This window comes from Poecilia reticulata, linkage group LG10, assembly GCF_000633615.1.
Source record: "Poecilia reticulata strain Guanapo linkage group LG10, Guppy_female_1.0+MT, whole genome shotgun sequence".
Taxonomy (NCBI): domain Eukaryota; kingdom Metazoa; phylum Chordata; class Actinopteri; order Cyprinodontiformes; family Poeciliidae; genus Poecilia; species Poecilia reticulata.
In genome coordinates, this window is record NC_024340.1 from 24,978,981 (window position 1) to 24,995,317 (window position 16,337).

Consider the following 16,337-nt stretch of genomic DNA (forward strand, 5'->3'; position numbering starts at 1 on the left):
ACACACACACACACACACACACACACACACACACACACACACACACACACACACATATATTTAATGTATCCTTTCTGAAGTGCATGGCATTTAGCATGGTAATATTTTTGTCCTATGGTTTCATGGTACATTCTGGTAACCTTTATAAAAAATAAAAAAATAAAAAAACTTTCAGAGTCATTAACTTCTAAAATACTTTTTCTGTTTCTCTCCTCCGCAGTGTGAAAGCCAGGAAAGGCAGCGTGGGCCACAGGCATGGGGTTGAACCTGGGCCTCATGGGAAATGTAGGCTCTGCTCAGCATCCCAGTCATCTGCTGTATGTGGCTCTGATGGACACACCTATTCATCTAAAGTGAGTTTAGGATTCATATTTTTTGTTGAACTTTACCCTCAGTTTTTCTCTTGTTCTATGTCTTCACAAACCAATTGCATAAAATCCATCAAGCTACTGATCAGTATAGGCAATCAGACTTTCCTGTAACATCTTGTTTCCACCTCTTTGTCTTTGCCTGCTTCAAATTCTAATTCCTGTTTTTGTCTAAGATCTCTCTATGCTTTGTTGGCTTTAACAGAACATCTCTGTGAGTCTGCTGGTAAATGACCTAACTGAGCACAAAGACAATTTTAATAAGTACTTCCATCTGCTAGAAGTCATATTTGGACAGTTTGTAAAACTGCCTGACTCTAGTTTTCAAGTACTAACTCAAAGCTCCTGATCTTGTGCAAACAACATAACAGGCACACAATTTCATGATCCAGGAAAAACGTCAAAGATTAAACTTTGTGATGAGTCAGAAAGTCAGTGAAAGGAGGAAGATCAGAATTAGTGTGAAGACTGATAGCCAATACTGAATATAAAGGTTATAGATAAAAGAGGAGCTTTGTCCTTGATGTAACACTCCGTAAATTCTTATTGACATCAGCTTTTATGTCTCCGTATTGTCCTTGTATTCAGTCATTTGGATGGAAGGAGTGAGGCCATACAAGTGAGCAGTATTAGACTTCACTGAAGTGCTGTTCACAGCTAAATTAAAGTCATGCTGGAGCTTGAAAAGTGTAGTGCGAGACTCAGTTTTACTCGGTTATTCATATAGTTTTAATTACAGACTTTGCCTAAATGCTTAATAGTGTTGAAGGACAAACCACACTCTTTTTGTTTTAAAACACAGACATTTAGACATGGCATCATTGTTCTGTTCCTTTAAGAAGACTTTCTGTTTTTTTGCCTCTACTGTCAGCATCTATTTTACAAAGCAAATAGCAATTATGATTTATTGATGCAACAAAGGCTTTGGGTTTCCATAACTAATCTCAAGGCATCCATAAATAAGAGCAAATAGCTCACATTTGATTCAGGACAGAGCATCGTGCAGTACAAGTGATGATCATTTTGCTCCTTCGTCATTTTACACGTCAGTAGTTTTATTCATACAGTCGTCTGTTTTAAATTGTTGAGACATTTGAGCATTTCTACCATAAGTTAACACAGTAAATCATAAAAACACCTAAAAGTGAAATTAAATTGACATGTAATTGTTTTAATAACATGGTAGCAAATAGAAGGATAAAATTATAAAATAGTAAGTTGTGGTTAGTAGGTATAGGGATTGTGGGAGGTCAAATAGACGTCTTGCCCTTCAGTGTTTACTCGTTATCTGGGAATATTCCCCATTTGTGCTGTGCACAATGATGAACAATGTTTCAGGACATCTGGATTTAGACTGTTGCAACATTGTAAAAATGTATAACCTGAATATAAAAGACGAAAAAAAAATCACTTTAAAAAGATTTATGGATTAACTTTGCAACAAGATCAGATACTCTTCAGGGAAAGAGGTGGTGAGTTATATTTTTGTTGACATTTCTTTCCCTTTTTTCAAAGATGGCAGCAGATTTTTTATTTTTCTGATTCCAGCTTTTAGGAGATGTTAATGTGCAATAAAGTCCGTTTCTCAAACACCAGGCATCGACATAAATGAACACAGAAACAAGTGATTTTCTATAAACGTTTGCATTGTACCGCAATTAAATGCAACTGCCTACAAAGATCATTTTTGCTTGGCATTACACATAAATTATTCTTTCAATAGCATTGTGATTTATGCTGATGCACAACCTCTTCCGTTCTCTTTCTTCTGCTTTTCCCTCATACTAGATCCAATCCTAGTTTCATATTTATTACCCAAGCAGTGTCTCGTTTATTCCCTCCTCCAGATCGGAGGTTTAGGATTTTAGGTGTCCTTTGTCAACTCTTGATTTCGTTTGGGGTTTATGTTTATCTGTGGCTGGTACAGATTACCACTGTCTGTTTCTCTCAGTCTYTGTACAGGTTTAAATAGACTTTGCAACACTTTGTTTTAAAAGTGCACCTACTTCACATATTCAAACTGTAGCAAATGTAATCTTAATTGTAATCAACGTCTACTTCAGTAAGCCATTGATGTCACTTCTTTGAGAAGCTACAACACATGTGACATCATGGAGGCTGGATGACCTATCCACACCACTCATGTCTGCTCTTCACACTGACTTTGCCTTTTTTTTTTTAATGCCAGCTGACTTCCTTTTCACATTCGTCATCCTAGAAGAATGACTCAGCCTGTGTGTTTGAAAAGAGGCAGGAAGTGCACCTCCGTAATGACCTGTCTGCCTGAGAGCCGAGAGTGTGTTCAGTAGAAGGAGGAGGAGTGCTAAAGGAGAAACAAGAGAAGCAACAAAGGCAGGAGGTCTGGGAAATCCCTCTGCTCTCTGCGGCAATTTCAGGTGGAGGGTTCAGCTGGCTGGTGGAGTGATGAGTCCCTGTGGTCCAACTTAAACTCTGTTCACCGTTGAGCTGCTGGTCTCGAGCTTATTCATGTTTTATTATTACATTACATGCATCCTTTGTCACAACCACACACTCTCATGCACACTCTATATCCTATTAAAAGGACGGCGCTCTTATCTCCTGAGAGGCTTCAGTTAAATCCATTACTTCCCTCCTCCTAAATCATCTTTTTTCCTATCCCCTTCATTTTTTTTTCCTTCTCTCTTTTTTCTCTTTTTTTTTCTTTCCAACCACATTAGGTGTTAAAATACTCTTTCATCAAAACCACATTAACCTGTGGAGAAAGACAAACATAAAGATTCATGGGGCCTGTCTGTGTGCTGACAATGATTAGAGGAGGTCATCCATTTCCAGGACTTTCTCACTGCTTCTCAGTCTCCCTCCTCCTCCTCTTCCCGATAGCTAATTCAATATGTTGGAAGCCGAATAAAGCACGGCTCCTTTGTCAACAAATTTCATTAAGCAACATTAGCAGTGATATCAAAGAGGTGGCAGGGAGGAAAAAGATGGATCTAAAATTAGAACATTAGAAATGAGAGTGTGTGCATGATAACGCCAAGGCGCGATATGCGCATGGAGGTTCATGCACAGTCATGGTCTCACACCTACAGATCTCCTCGTCATCATCTTGCAAACAGAATTTACATAACTCATTTCATTTTTCATTATTCCTTTTGGAATGGTCTTGTAATTGGATTTTTTTTTTCTTCAACATGTCCAAACAATTTCTTTCCCTCCGCTTACCTGAAATAAGATTTGTACTGTTAAATTACATTCAGAAGTGCTCAATCTTTTCCTCTTTCTTTGCATTAGATTTGTACTGCAATAAATTATAAAATGTCACTGGGCATCTCTGTGTCTGCGGGTGTGTCTACATGGCTGACTAATGGACACATCTGTTCATCGAAGATAAATGACTTTCCCTGACGTAGCAAATATTCCCCATAATCAGCACAACTCCAAAAATTTGACGTTTAAGTGTTTGCTATCTTGTAAGTCAGATATGTTTAGTTTTTGTGAATAGTTGTCCCTGGTAAAAGAGCTCTCCAGAATTCACTGTATTTATTTTTTTATCAGTGTCAGAATTTTGTTCTAATCATTCAAAGATTTATTTATGTTTTTTTTTTTTCCTGACTGTTTTCTTAATATTGATTTTTGGAACTTCTCACATACTGCTGGATTATTAAATATTCACATGCTAAGAAGTTTAAAAACTGCTTCACAAATGTTCAATAAATTATCTATTTATCGCRGGGTTTTGCCATTTCCAGTTTTTTTTTTTTTTTTTTTTTTGAAAGATACGTTTATGTTTCGCTTTCGAGACTAGAGTTTGAAAATTTCGAAGCAATTAGAATTACATTTGCATTAGATGAACTTGTATGCGTTTATCACGGTCATGTTCACAGACATGGCATACACTGCCATTTAATAGCACAAGTAGCCTTCCTGCTCCACATATTGATATTGTTATTTATATGTACCCTATTTGGTTAAAAAGTGATGTAGGACTGAATGTTCCCTGGATCCGACATAGTGTTTGGAAAGAGATCTTTCCTGTCACATTATTTTCCACAGGAATAATATATATATATATATATATATTTGTATAATCTCCCATCATTTTTGTTCAGTAGCTGAGTCAGATGTCTTTATATCACAAGGTTGCTTTAATCTTCTGGGATTAATAGAAATGTTTGCTATTTTGTTGTCCTTCCAGTGCAAATTGGAGTTTCAAAGCTGCTTGTCTGCGAAGACGATCTCGGTTAAATGTGATGGACAGTGTCCTTGCTTACCTGGCCAGGAGTTCAGCAGACCATCACATAACACAGAGAAGGCTGGTAAGTACAGCGCCTCCCTGGCCGACTTTCATCTGGTTAGAGAAATAAGTAGGTCAATTAAGCATTTCCGTGTCTGTCCTTTGTCTCTGCATGTGATTTAACGAGTGCTTTGAACATAGCATGTAGATTATTCAGGACGTTGTAGGAAATCGGGGGTAAAGAGACAAAGGGATGTCTGAAGAAGATTTATCTTTTTCCAAGTCACTTTGAGGACCAAAWCCTCACCATTGTGACTCACTCGCCATCCAGTGAAGCTCCTTTTGGTTCTTCAAACTCATTGGTGATTCTCAGTGTTTTCCTTTTCTTTCCCCTCCCCTGTCATCCTTCCCTTTACTTGTGTTATTTTCTCCCTCTCGCATCTCAAGCCCCCACAGCCCCCCCCATTACGTGACAGCTGCAGGAATTGGTGATGGAGTGAGTGTGTGTGTCTTATTGTTTGTCATGAAAATGGGATTTCGGCAGATGGATGGAGGGATTGTGGTGGAGAAATGCAATCTAAAAGAAAGCAGCGCCGAAAAGGATGGATTGTTATTTTTACAGGCTTCCTTTATCTTGAGCAGCGAGGTGGGGAGGTGGTGTTACTGAATTTGTTGTAAATATCTGTTTGTCCGTCCGTCCGTCCGTCTGTCCCAGCCTTCCCTCACAGATCTACTCTAATCAGCCTCAGATTAGGGGGTGTTTATGTCGGTGCCAAGGTTCATCACACACATTTTAATGCAAACTGAAATTGTCTCCTAATTAAGGGCAGTACTGAATTTGTCTTACATCGAGTTTAAGCCTGAATGATGGAGAGAACGAGGATTGATGCTGTTGTAGAAAAGTGTTTTACCTGCTTGACTTCTGTCACATTAATTTCCACCTGTTTTTGTTCAGATTAAACTATAATTATGTGTTCAGTTTACTGAGAGCATGGTTCTTGGGGTAAACAGTGTTTTTGTCAGGAGAAACAAAAGTCTATTTGCTACTATTAATAAATAGTAGCGAATGATTAGACTTTTTTTTTTTACCTCTTAAATCCTTGATTACAGCCTCTTTTTTATGTTCCAAATTCTGATGCTTTATTTATTTATTTATTTCTTGCTAACTCTTTCTACACTTTTCAGAACAGACGGTCCTCAAACTATCTACCAGACAGCAGGTTCGAAAGTTTGTACACTTGGAGGTGGCAGAGATTTTTCAGTTTCACATTAGATCAACAARGCAAAATGGTAAACAGATGGGGATAGCAGTAAGTGAAGAAAAATTTCTCWATGCGTCACACTGCATTCCCATGGAAACAGTTAAATGATTGTTGTCGTGTGATATGTGCAATCAATCCTCCGGGTTTACTGATAGCCACAGGTTGCAGCTGGATTTGAACCTTTGCAGCAGAGCCACAAATATCCCACCTGCACWTTTAGATTCAGAAACCTATTTTTGAAACCAAACACCTCTTACCTGTCATATTTCATTCAGTGCTGTTYATTCCTGGACATTCACATCCTGCAAAAATAAAAAAATGATGGAAAAATATGCAAAAMGTAAAGTGCAGTGTTTTAGAATAATTGCGCTGGAGGTTGTACTAAATATCAGTGGCTTTCCTTTAAACAATTGCGATTAAAAACTGCTGCAGATTTGCTGCCAAAGGTGTAAAAACAAGTTCACAACGATGCCTTGTGTTTAGTGGAGGGATTGTAGTAACCACTAGCGGAACAAGTCGGCGTTGGGCTGGGGTCAGGACTAATGACCGGGCCCTTTATATCCAAATAATAAAGCTCAAATTGTTAACTGTAACTATCCTGGCTTTCCTGGCTGTGTCTGCAGTTTTGGCGGGCCTGAATTGCTGCCAACAAAAAAGTCCGGTTCATCTCCAAGACGACTAATAAAATATGCGTCCAGTTTTTGGCTTTTCCTTCCTCTCTTTTTTCCATTCTTTTCACTTTCCCGCTCCATGGAGCTCCACTCATGTTAACTTTGTCCATAAAAATGCTCTGGCTAGTTTGCCATCTGTTGCCAAGTGACTGATGACGTTGGTGAACGGCTGGTAACAARTTTAACCCAGAATACACTTGGAGACAATGTGGGCTATCCACTTGTAATTTTGCGTGTCATAAAGTTAAATGTAAGAGTGAAAATAAAGCCAGTCATGTAGCAGAATATTTTATTCAATATTTTACACTTGCTACATCAGTAAAATCAATTGGTCKTGTGCAGGTTTTAGAAACCATGAGTCAAGCCTCACTGGGCAACCTATACAACCCTCTCTTGTCAGATGTGATAGAGGATTGGATCCCTGAAATCTTAATTTATCTGCCATCCATGTGATTATTGAGTCTGATATACTTGATACACAACATGGAAAGAAACAAAGTGTTTAAAACACATTCAGTGTTGTAGCCCCTCCACTCTCCCTCCACTCAACTTTACTGGATTTATAAAATGTTCCTGACAAGGCCAGAAATTTCACTGAATACATTATTAATATTCTTGAGAATTTAATAGTTACAAATGTGTTCATCGCGTGAGCAGAATAAGCCTTTTTGGTGAATGAATTTGATAAGACTGGTGCACACTAACTCACACCCACAGCTTCGGCTCTGGGTTTACAGAAGAACTGTGAAATTGGTACTCAATCAGGCAATTCACTGCTGCTGCAGAGGGTGCTGGGACAAACTTTGTTACATACTCATTAATAAGGTAGGATTGGCAAAATCAGTTGAATTCACTAATTAATCAGACTAAATGTAACTATTTCTCAAGAGTTAGGGTTTTATATACTAATCAGTTATATCAGCTTGTTGTCTGGGTTTTTTTTTTTTTTTTGGTGTTGGTTTAAAATCAGCATTTAAAAAAATTGGAGCACTGCAGAAATGGCAGCAGCAAAATACTGTCTCAGATAAAAAAAATTATTATTATTATTATTATTATTATTATTATTATTATTATTATTATTATTATTATTATTTGTCTCACTGTTCTTTAATTCATTTACACTTGTGAACATTTCATTTTGCACTGGTTTCTTAGTTGTGAAAAAAAAACATCCAACCATCAGGATTTACCAATCACTTTAATTTATATCTATTCTGTGGACTAATAAATGTTACAGATTCTACTATCACTATGACATTTCATTTAATAGAAGAGAAAAACAACATTTTCTTAAATAAATTCAGGTAGTAAGGATTTAACAATGCAGAACATTTATTTTCAGACATAATAATTTCAGACAGGTTTTTGTTAAACCTCTTTGGGAATGTTTCCATTCATAACAAGTGTTATTTTACTTCTTGACCTCTGTGGTTAGTTTACTTTAGCTTCAGGTTTGTGGTTCTTTTACTTTGCAGCTTGTTGCCTTTGTTTGAGATTATTTCTGAGCTTTTCTAGTTGATCAAGCTGCTATTCGTTCTTCAATTAAACWAATTTAAAGCGTAACCTTTCCACTTTTGCACTGGAAAAACCCAAATTGTGCCTGAAGCTGAGAATTTTGACGGATGTCAAACGTTGCACCATATTTGTAAGCTGAATGTATGTATGAATCATGAATGTGTGTGTTTGAAATCCACTTCAGCTGTTTTCTTTTTGTGGCTGTCAGCAAAGGTTAGTGAATTGTCACCATGGCACTGAGATGTAATTTGATCTGTCATCTCCCCTGCTGCAGCACTGCTGTCACAGCAAACATCAACACTTTTCCATGTAAAACACTGACTCAAGCTGGCACACAGAGATTCAGCAGGTGAAAATCCCATGTCTGTGCTGATTATGGTCAGTGAAWTTTTTTTAAAGGGCAAATACTTCATTTTGTGTCAGCTTCTGTGAAGCAAAGGCATCGCAAGAAAAATCAAAGAGACCTGTTGGAGCCTGAACGGAATAAATCCGCTAACTAAATTAGATTTTTTTTTTTCTGGAATGTCTGCCTCCCGGCCCCACAGGGAGTACACACGATTACAGACTGTGCTGTCCTCTTTTCTGCCTCCACACTTCCTGTGCTCTACCAACACATGCCAATTGTGTAGAAATTTTTTTTGAGCTCTTAGCAGTGTGGAGAGACATTGAAGATCAGTTTTGGTGTGTTTTAAAAAGTCAGCTTTTTCTGGTTTTGTACTCTTATTTWTWTWYTTTTATTGTGTAACAGTGGATCAGGAGGAAGGTTGYCGGTTCCCGCTCTGGTCGTCTCATTCAATCATACTTCATCCTTCTTGCTCAGAGGATATGTTGGCAGTAATTAAATATCAGCCTCGCTTCTGCCAGTCTGCTCCTGGGCAGCTGTGGCTGCAATGCAGCTTATCGCTAACGGTGTATAAATGGGTGAATTGCTGATTGTAGTCTTTGGAGTTCCTCGGACTTAATAGAGAGCTACGCAAATGCAGGGCATTATTTTGCAATGGTGTGTTACAAAATTGGAAAAATAAGAAACTGCTAAATTTYYAGCAACAAAAACATCTAAGGAAATATGACTCTCTAGAAGTTCCTTTCACAACASTATGATACCATCACAGTGACTTCAGTGATGGCTAGCCCATTTGTACTTCKATWAAAGATAGGATGTGGTGATGCATCCCGTCCCTTCATGCACCCCCACTCAGGACTCTGAGACATTACCTTCAAAACAATAAATCATGAGCTTGCTRTAATAGTTAATTGCGTGCTTAAAATTATTTTTGAAACACTTCATCACAAGTAATGAAAAGCCTGTCTTGTATTTTTCATTACTTTCCAAAAAACTGTAAATACCACTGAAAGTTGCTCTTTATAAAATCTTATTTTTCCTAAATCTTAATTCTTTGTCAGCTCACAATAAAATTGTCAGTTTGTTTTGTAAAAAAAAAAMMAAAAAAAAACAAGAAATTGATTGTTTAAACATTACCTTTCTTTTATTTTAARGTYCACTGAGAACATAATGTATTTCGAGCTTTAATTTTCACAAGGTGAAAAAAAGAAATTAATTATGTCAACGTTCAAGCTAACCAGRCATTTGTGACGTATCTCATATCCAGTGCTCAGTTAAGGCTTTATTTGTAAAACTAGAAGTTCTTTAGTCGCTGTTGCTGAGGCGACAACAAATTATAAACCCATAAGAGACACTTGAGTAACTCTGCTGTTTTGATAAGCTCAGCACAAAACACTGCAGAAGTATTTTAATTATTCTGAAAAAAAAATATATAGTGGAATGTTGCTCATTTACCTAAACAAAGTTTGAATTACAAGAATGATCCTGGTTTTTTTTTAAACGTCAAACAAATCAATCAGGATGGAGGGAAAATGGCTGAATTTCTTATTGCTGCAGCCCCCCTGTTAATATTCATAATGAATAGATTTTAAAGCATTATCCAGCATTGGATATAAGCTCTCTGAGTTAGTTTTGCTGAAAGGAGCTGTTTTTCTCATACTTATTACACAACCTAATAACATATTTAACCTAATWCYACACTAACAGCGTAGGTCMTTGTGTGAGTGATGCCCTGGGTGAGCCTATCCTTCTGTGTATAATTTCCCCTGAGTGATCCACACACACACATTCACACACTGCCCAGAAGAAGACCAAATATGATTCAATTGAGCTTTGTTGGTTTCGGAAATGTTTTTTGGCACAATAAAGATTTGATAGATTTCAAGTTATGTTTTGCAGAATCTCTGTTTATTGTAGAGTATTGCAGTTCAGCGTTGACCAACATTAGTGTGTTAGGCTTATAATTAGCTGATCAAATGCAAGCCAGCCTCCCTCAAACATGCCCTGTAATTTAATTGAATTAGAACCTGCAAATCAGATTTGCATCATTAGCCGTTGATTATGACGCTGAAGTACCGATATATTCTTACACTCTACCCAACAAATTGGGGTATCCGTTCCTAATTCTCTCTACATGTCCTCAGGAGAAAACTTGGTGGGGTTCAAAAGACAGATGACTTTCTATTTTCGTCTTGAGGCTTTTTGCATCTCCTATGCCATGCCACCCTGAGGGCTGAGCTGCATCGCTCTCATCAAAAACTGATGCTGAATGTTAATGAGAATAAACGTTTCATCGGAAATCACAAATAAAGTAAGCAAACATTTGACACGTTGACACGGGTGACAATTTTTATTCCCCTCAAAATGGTGAGCTACTGATACTTTATACCAGGGATGTCCAAACTGTGGCCAGGGGACCATTTTCAGGCCTTGGGATGCTTGACTTTAAATCAAGAATCAAAACATTTAGTTTAGAAAGATTGTTTTTTGTCTTGGAAAAAATGGTAGGAAACTTTATATTGAAATGTTTGAGACACTTTTTATTCAACTCTCATCCAACATAAACCACAGATCATTAAAACACAGACAAAATGAATGGTAACTCAGTGCATTGTAAACAGTTATTGGATAAAATCATACCAGAGGAGCTTCTTATCTCTTTTCTTATGCCTCAACGATGCATTTTTTTCTATCGTTGAGAATATGTTCATAACTACAGATAACTTAACAACTCTGAATCCAAGAGGAAGAGGAATCATGGAGGTTCTTTCTTTAACATGGTAACATGTCTCCCTCGTCATGTTCCAGCTACCAGCTAATGTTGATCAAAGGAGTTCCTGTATGCACCAATCATTGGCCAGAGAAATTTACCTGGCCCTTGTGCAGCTTCACCCATTTACACTGATGCATCAAGCTGCTCTTTTGCATAATAATGCACTCTGAAATTACTTTTAAATCTATGTAGGTAGTTCTGAGCCAAGTGACATCTTCTGCTCAAAGCAGGCATTAAAAACAGTAAAGGCTTTCTCACTTGTAAAATGATAGTAAGCTGCTTCTTCTGAAGTCTGCCTTAATCACCAGGCGCCACTGAACCCAACACCTCCTAACCATGAATGAAGGTTAAATGTTTGGTTCTTGTCAGTGTCGACGTGTTCAAACTCATATGAGCGTTGCTAAGGAGGCTGAAACTGAGATAGTGGGTTCATCAGCTAGTAGGTATAAACTAGTATAGTAGGTATAAAATCAGGTTATAGTGAGCTATAACCTGATTTTGTTGCACTTTTAAACATTAAATCTTGTGTTTTGCTGTTTATTTAGGCTTAAACCAAACAGAGCTAAAACTGAACTTTTTAGCAGACTTGTCTCTTTTCTAAATATCCTGCAATCCTCTGACATATGCTACACAATTCTCTTAGATTGTAATAAGAATTTAATTGCTGTCGCACGAATCCTTAACCCACATGTGCAATGTGTTCTGATGTGGAAAAAGGTGGAAAAACAGGATCCTTTTAAAGGTTGAAACTTTTAACGGGCTTTCCTCTGTCCCTATCATATTTATCTCTACCTGTCTCTGAGACCGAGCACAGAGTCTATTACTGATCATTATCTGGACTAACCTTAACTCACTGCCTGTGGGATTGCTCTGGGAGGTTGATAGCTTCGGGCACAGAAAAAAAAAAAAAATCAGACATACCCTTGTATCTTTTTAATGAATCTGACCTTCTTTCCTCTTCATATCTACCTGACTTTTGCAGTTCGTTTTTCTTTCTCCCTCTGTTACCTTGTTAAGAAGTGTCATCCTGTATCTCTGCGTCCTATCATCTGATCTCCCTCCCTACCTTTCATTTTGATCTTATCAGACAACTGAAGTCTCAAGGTGATTACCGCCCACTTTTTCTATTTGGAGTAGAGCAACTCTGTCTTTTCTATTCCAAACTTTGTTGATTACAAAGTTACATGACAAAAACGCCGCTGACAAATTCAAGGCCTGTCTCCTGATGGTGTTTTGAATGGTGTTGTTTGAAGCAGGCACACATTTGTAGAGATACAGAGTCTGGATAACTGAACTGCAAAAAAAAAAACTTCCACAAAGTTTAATATTTAAATGATTGATGCGACTAGGGATGATGCAATTTTGGCTGCTGTAGTTTGTCAGTCTGACCTGTTTATCAGCATAAAAAAGCAACTGAAACCGGTTCAGCCTCTCAAAATAGTCCAGAATTTCATGGATTGGCAAGATGCAAACCCCTCCAGCCCATCCCATTTCTTATGGATCCCAGTTTGTAGACATAAAAGAGAGTGCATTCACATGTGTGGTGATAAGAGAGGAGGATAGAAGATCAGTCCAAGTTATGAAATGAGTGTTTTATATGTGATTTAGAGCTGCAGTTCCCACAAAATGTCTTTTTTGAATGAGGCAGCTGCTTTTCACCTACGGCCACAGAAGTGTTTGCATACATACAGAATGCATTTCATAGAATTCAAGTACAACTTTGACAGCTTCGACTTGCCTTGGAAGTTGACGAAACAAAATGTGTTTTTCAACAACAGCGAGACCACTTTTGGACTTGAGCTTTTAACCCACGTCATCAACATTTTAAAGATTGACTTTAAACGTTAACGACTGCAGCTTTAAGAGAAGATTTCTGGCTGCTTTCTATTCTTCTTCTTTGGTTCCTCACTTTGTTGCAGATTTCTGAGGATTAACACTTAAACTGATAGAAACAACAAAGGTAAACAGAGATCAGAAAATCTTTTGTTTTCCTACAGCTGGGTATAATCTTTTAACACTGTTTCATCACCTTTGGATATCTACCGCAGCAGAGTCATTGCTGGTGCTGCTGCTGGTGGTTGCCATGGTGAACTGATCAGAAATTCACACTAGTTCAGCTTGTTTATGTTCCATGTTCATAGCTGATCAATGCTTTCCTGCACCATATTAGATTCCGAGTCTTGTTTCAGATAATGCCTTTGTGAGATGAAATCGTAATAATGGTAGAAATAATGTAAAATTATTTGTATCAGTCAGTTTAGTCCTATGGAAAGGTTTATCATGACCAAGGTATCATACAAGAAGCCTCCTGTGATGGATAAAATCAGGAAACACTTGGAATAACTTTGAGAAACATATCAATTTAACAAATTACATAGTGATGGTATCATTTGAAACATTTTAAAAATGCCGTGGAACTCATTTTCCATACTATACTGTATATCTCTTTGAATCAAATATAAAACAAATGTAAAACTGCTAAGCAAGATGGAAAATCTTAAGCTTCCGATGGTTTGGAGAAGTGGCTTAAATTAAAACAAAAGAGCAGCCAAAAGAAAATTAATTATTTTCTAAATTAGATAATTAAGATGTACGGAGTATTAAATGCATTAACTTTTCTTGATGCATTAGTGATTTTAACTGAAAAACATGCTTAGCGTCAAATAAAGGGGGAACTTTTAAAGCTTATTTCTCAGACTGAAATGTCAAACCTCCCTGGAAAAAATATTCAGACACTCAGAGAACAAAGTCTGAAGTCCAAGAGAATTTACTCAAAACACTAAAAAGAAGAAACTCTCAAGTTCCCATCAGTTGGGGATGTTTGAAGAGAAGTGGGGAAATAAATCTCTCAAAGTAATGAAGGTAAGAGAAACATAAGAGTGAGAATTATCAAAGTGGTTTTCTAGGTCCAAAAAAAGAAATAAGGTTGTGCACCGGGTGTGATAAATGAAACTTGCAGAACTGATGAAATAAAAAGTAGGAAAGAAGATAGGAACATTCACCAGAGGGGATTTGGCAGGCCTTAAAAATGAAGAACTAGAAGTACAAACTGGTTTTGATGTAATGATGTGGAGATAAAAAAAACAAACCATTAAATGGGTTTGGTTTTAGAAATAATTTTTTGAATTCTTGTTTGCCGTTTTGTCCTCTGCTCTATAGTACGGAAGTAAATACATTGATATATAAAGACATAAACTGTGAAATAGAAAATTTTATCTGGATGTTCTTGAAGGATTATAATACTCAAACTTGCACAGAGAGCCCACCTTGTAATTCCAGAGGTAATGTCACTCTGAGCGCCTGGGAGATAAATGTTATCTGTCCTCTGATGCAGCTCCTGTCTGTTACCTCGGGCCTTCGCTGTTTTATGGAAACTGTCTTGCAGAGGCTCAAACTATTACTGAGAAATACAGTGTGTGTCTCCGTCTGTGAATATGCAGGGCACAACTTAAAAATAGGACAAGAAGTAGGACCCAACAGGAAAAGAAAGTCCATATACATAATGAGTAAAGTTCTTAGTATAACTTTTTTTATGTTTTCTTGGCATGTTTGTGTGCTGTAGTTTTCTTCGATGTCCTTCTGAAGACGTTTTGATTCTGTTCTTTTGGTCTGTGTGTGTGAACAGCATGCATGAACCTCATATGTAGGGTGTCTCGCAAAAAAGTGTTCATACATCTAAACTTTTTAAACAATATTCCACATTATAACATTTCAACCATAAACATGAATGCATGTTATTGGAAATTTAGTTGATAGATCAATACAAGGGAAAGTGTGACTGTTAAGTAGGAGGAAAAGAGGCATGTGTTTTTTGTTTTTGTTTTCCTTTTTTTAAATAGAAAGTTTAAAGAGGACCAGATTGGATTTGCATTAAGATTGTTTGCAAAGACAGTAGCCAAACTGTTCAATCCCTAATTGTGAATAGCKGAAGAGTCACCACACTACAAAAGACTTGCAGCTGTAATTGCAGGTAAAAAAGAAAGTATCAACTCGGGTGGGCCGAGTAGAGATGTTCTGAATTGTAAAACAAGCGACAAAAGCCATCCGTATGAAAATAAACCTTCAGTGTGTATCGAGGGTTTTTTGATAGAAAACTCAGATCCCGACCCCTCTTCCCCCTTTGCACTGTACGGCATGACAAACTTTCAGAGATTAGACTGGCAGGCTCTGTTCCAGCTGGAGAATGAGTCTGCCCTTTGGACTCATCTATCAAGCTCTAAAAAGAAAAAAAGAGCGAGTCGAAAAAAATCTGTCAATCACACGCAGGATAAGGAGAAAGAAGACAGGAAAAACAAGGCAGACTCTGCTTGATTTGTAGGCAGACTTTGTCAGTCTAACTGAAACAACCAGGGTTTTTATTTAGTTGTTTGTTTATATTTTGTTATCAGAGATGTCATTAAATACATGGTTCTGCTGGCGCTCCGTGTGGGTAGAATGATGAACAGAAACATCAACATGCATGGCCCTGCTGCCGCAGCCGTCTTTACTGTTGCACGGAGGAGTGAGATCTAGGATAAATGTACAGACACGCATTTATCTACAAAAATGCAACCACCACTGAAAGATTGCCATTTATTTATTTATTTATTTTTTTTTTTTTTTTGAGCCGAGAGGAAACGAATTTCAAATAAATCCGTGTTACGTCTGTGTTCAACTGGGTTTCCCATAAAATCATTTATTTGATCAGGGGGGGTTCAACTCCAAATGGGTGGAAATAAAAGCAGACAAGCAAACAACAAAATAGCTGCCGAATTTGTATGTCTAACAGTCGGGAGATAGCAGAAGCTTAGTGTGTGTTATCAGCCCTCTGTGTTTGCTCGGGGAGAATAAACAAAAGAAGGAAAACATTCATAAAGTGAATCTCTGATAAGCAGTGAGTAACGATAAGTTATTTTCTGCAGTGATAGCAGCAGCAAGAGTGACTGCATTCCTTCTCATTATTTGGTGCTTTTATGTGGTTTTGTGTGCAGGCTGCTCAGACGCAGAGCTCCACAGTCTGGCTGCCAGACTGAAGGACTGGTTTGGAGTCCTACACCTTGACGCCAACAGAGACCTCAAATCCTCTGACAGTTTTGACTCCACCGCCGGACGTGAGCGCTTTCCTTCCCCTCTGTGATATTTTTTTCTCTCTCTTTGTGCATAAATGTATCAACTATTTCTGACAAGCACACACACACACACACACACAC

General features: G+C 37.6%; 1 protein-coding gene across 1 annotated transcript in view; it reads left to right on the plus strand.

The window, feature by feature from the left end:
- spock1 (SPARC (osteonectin), cwcv and kazal like domains proteoglycan 1) overlaps positions 1-16,337 on the plus strand; it is a 117,090-nt gene that overhangs the window by 93,775 nt on the left and 6,978 nt on the right. Inside the window, exons 7-9 of the mRNA XM_008420231.2 lie at positions 221-353; positions 4,546-4,666; positions 16,119-16,238. Of these exons, the coding sequence (XP_008418453.1) occupies positions 221-353; positions 4,546-4,666; positions 16,119-16,238 (374 nt within the window). The remainder of the gene's footprint in view (positions 1-220; positions 354-4,545; positions 4,667-16,118; positions 16,239-16,337) is intronic.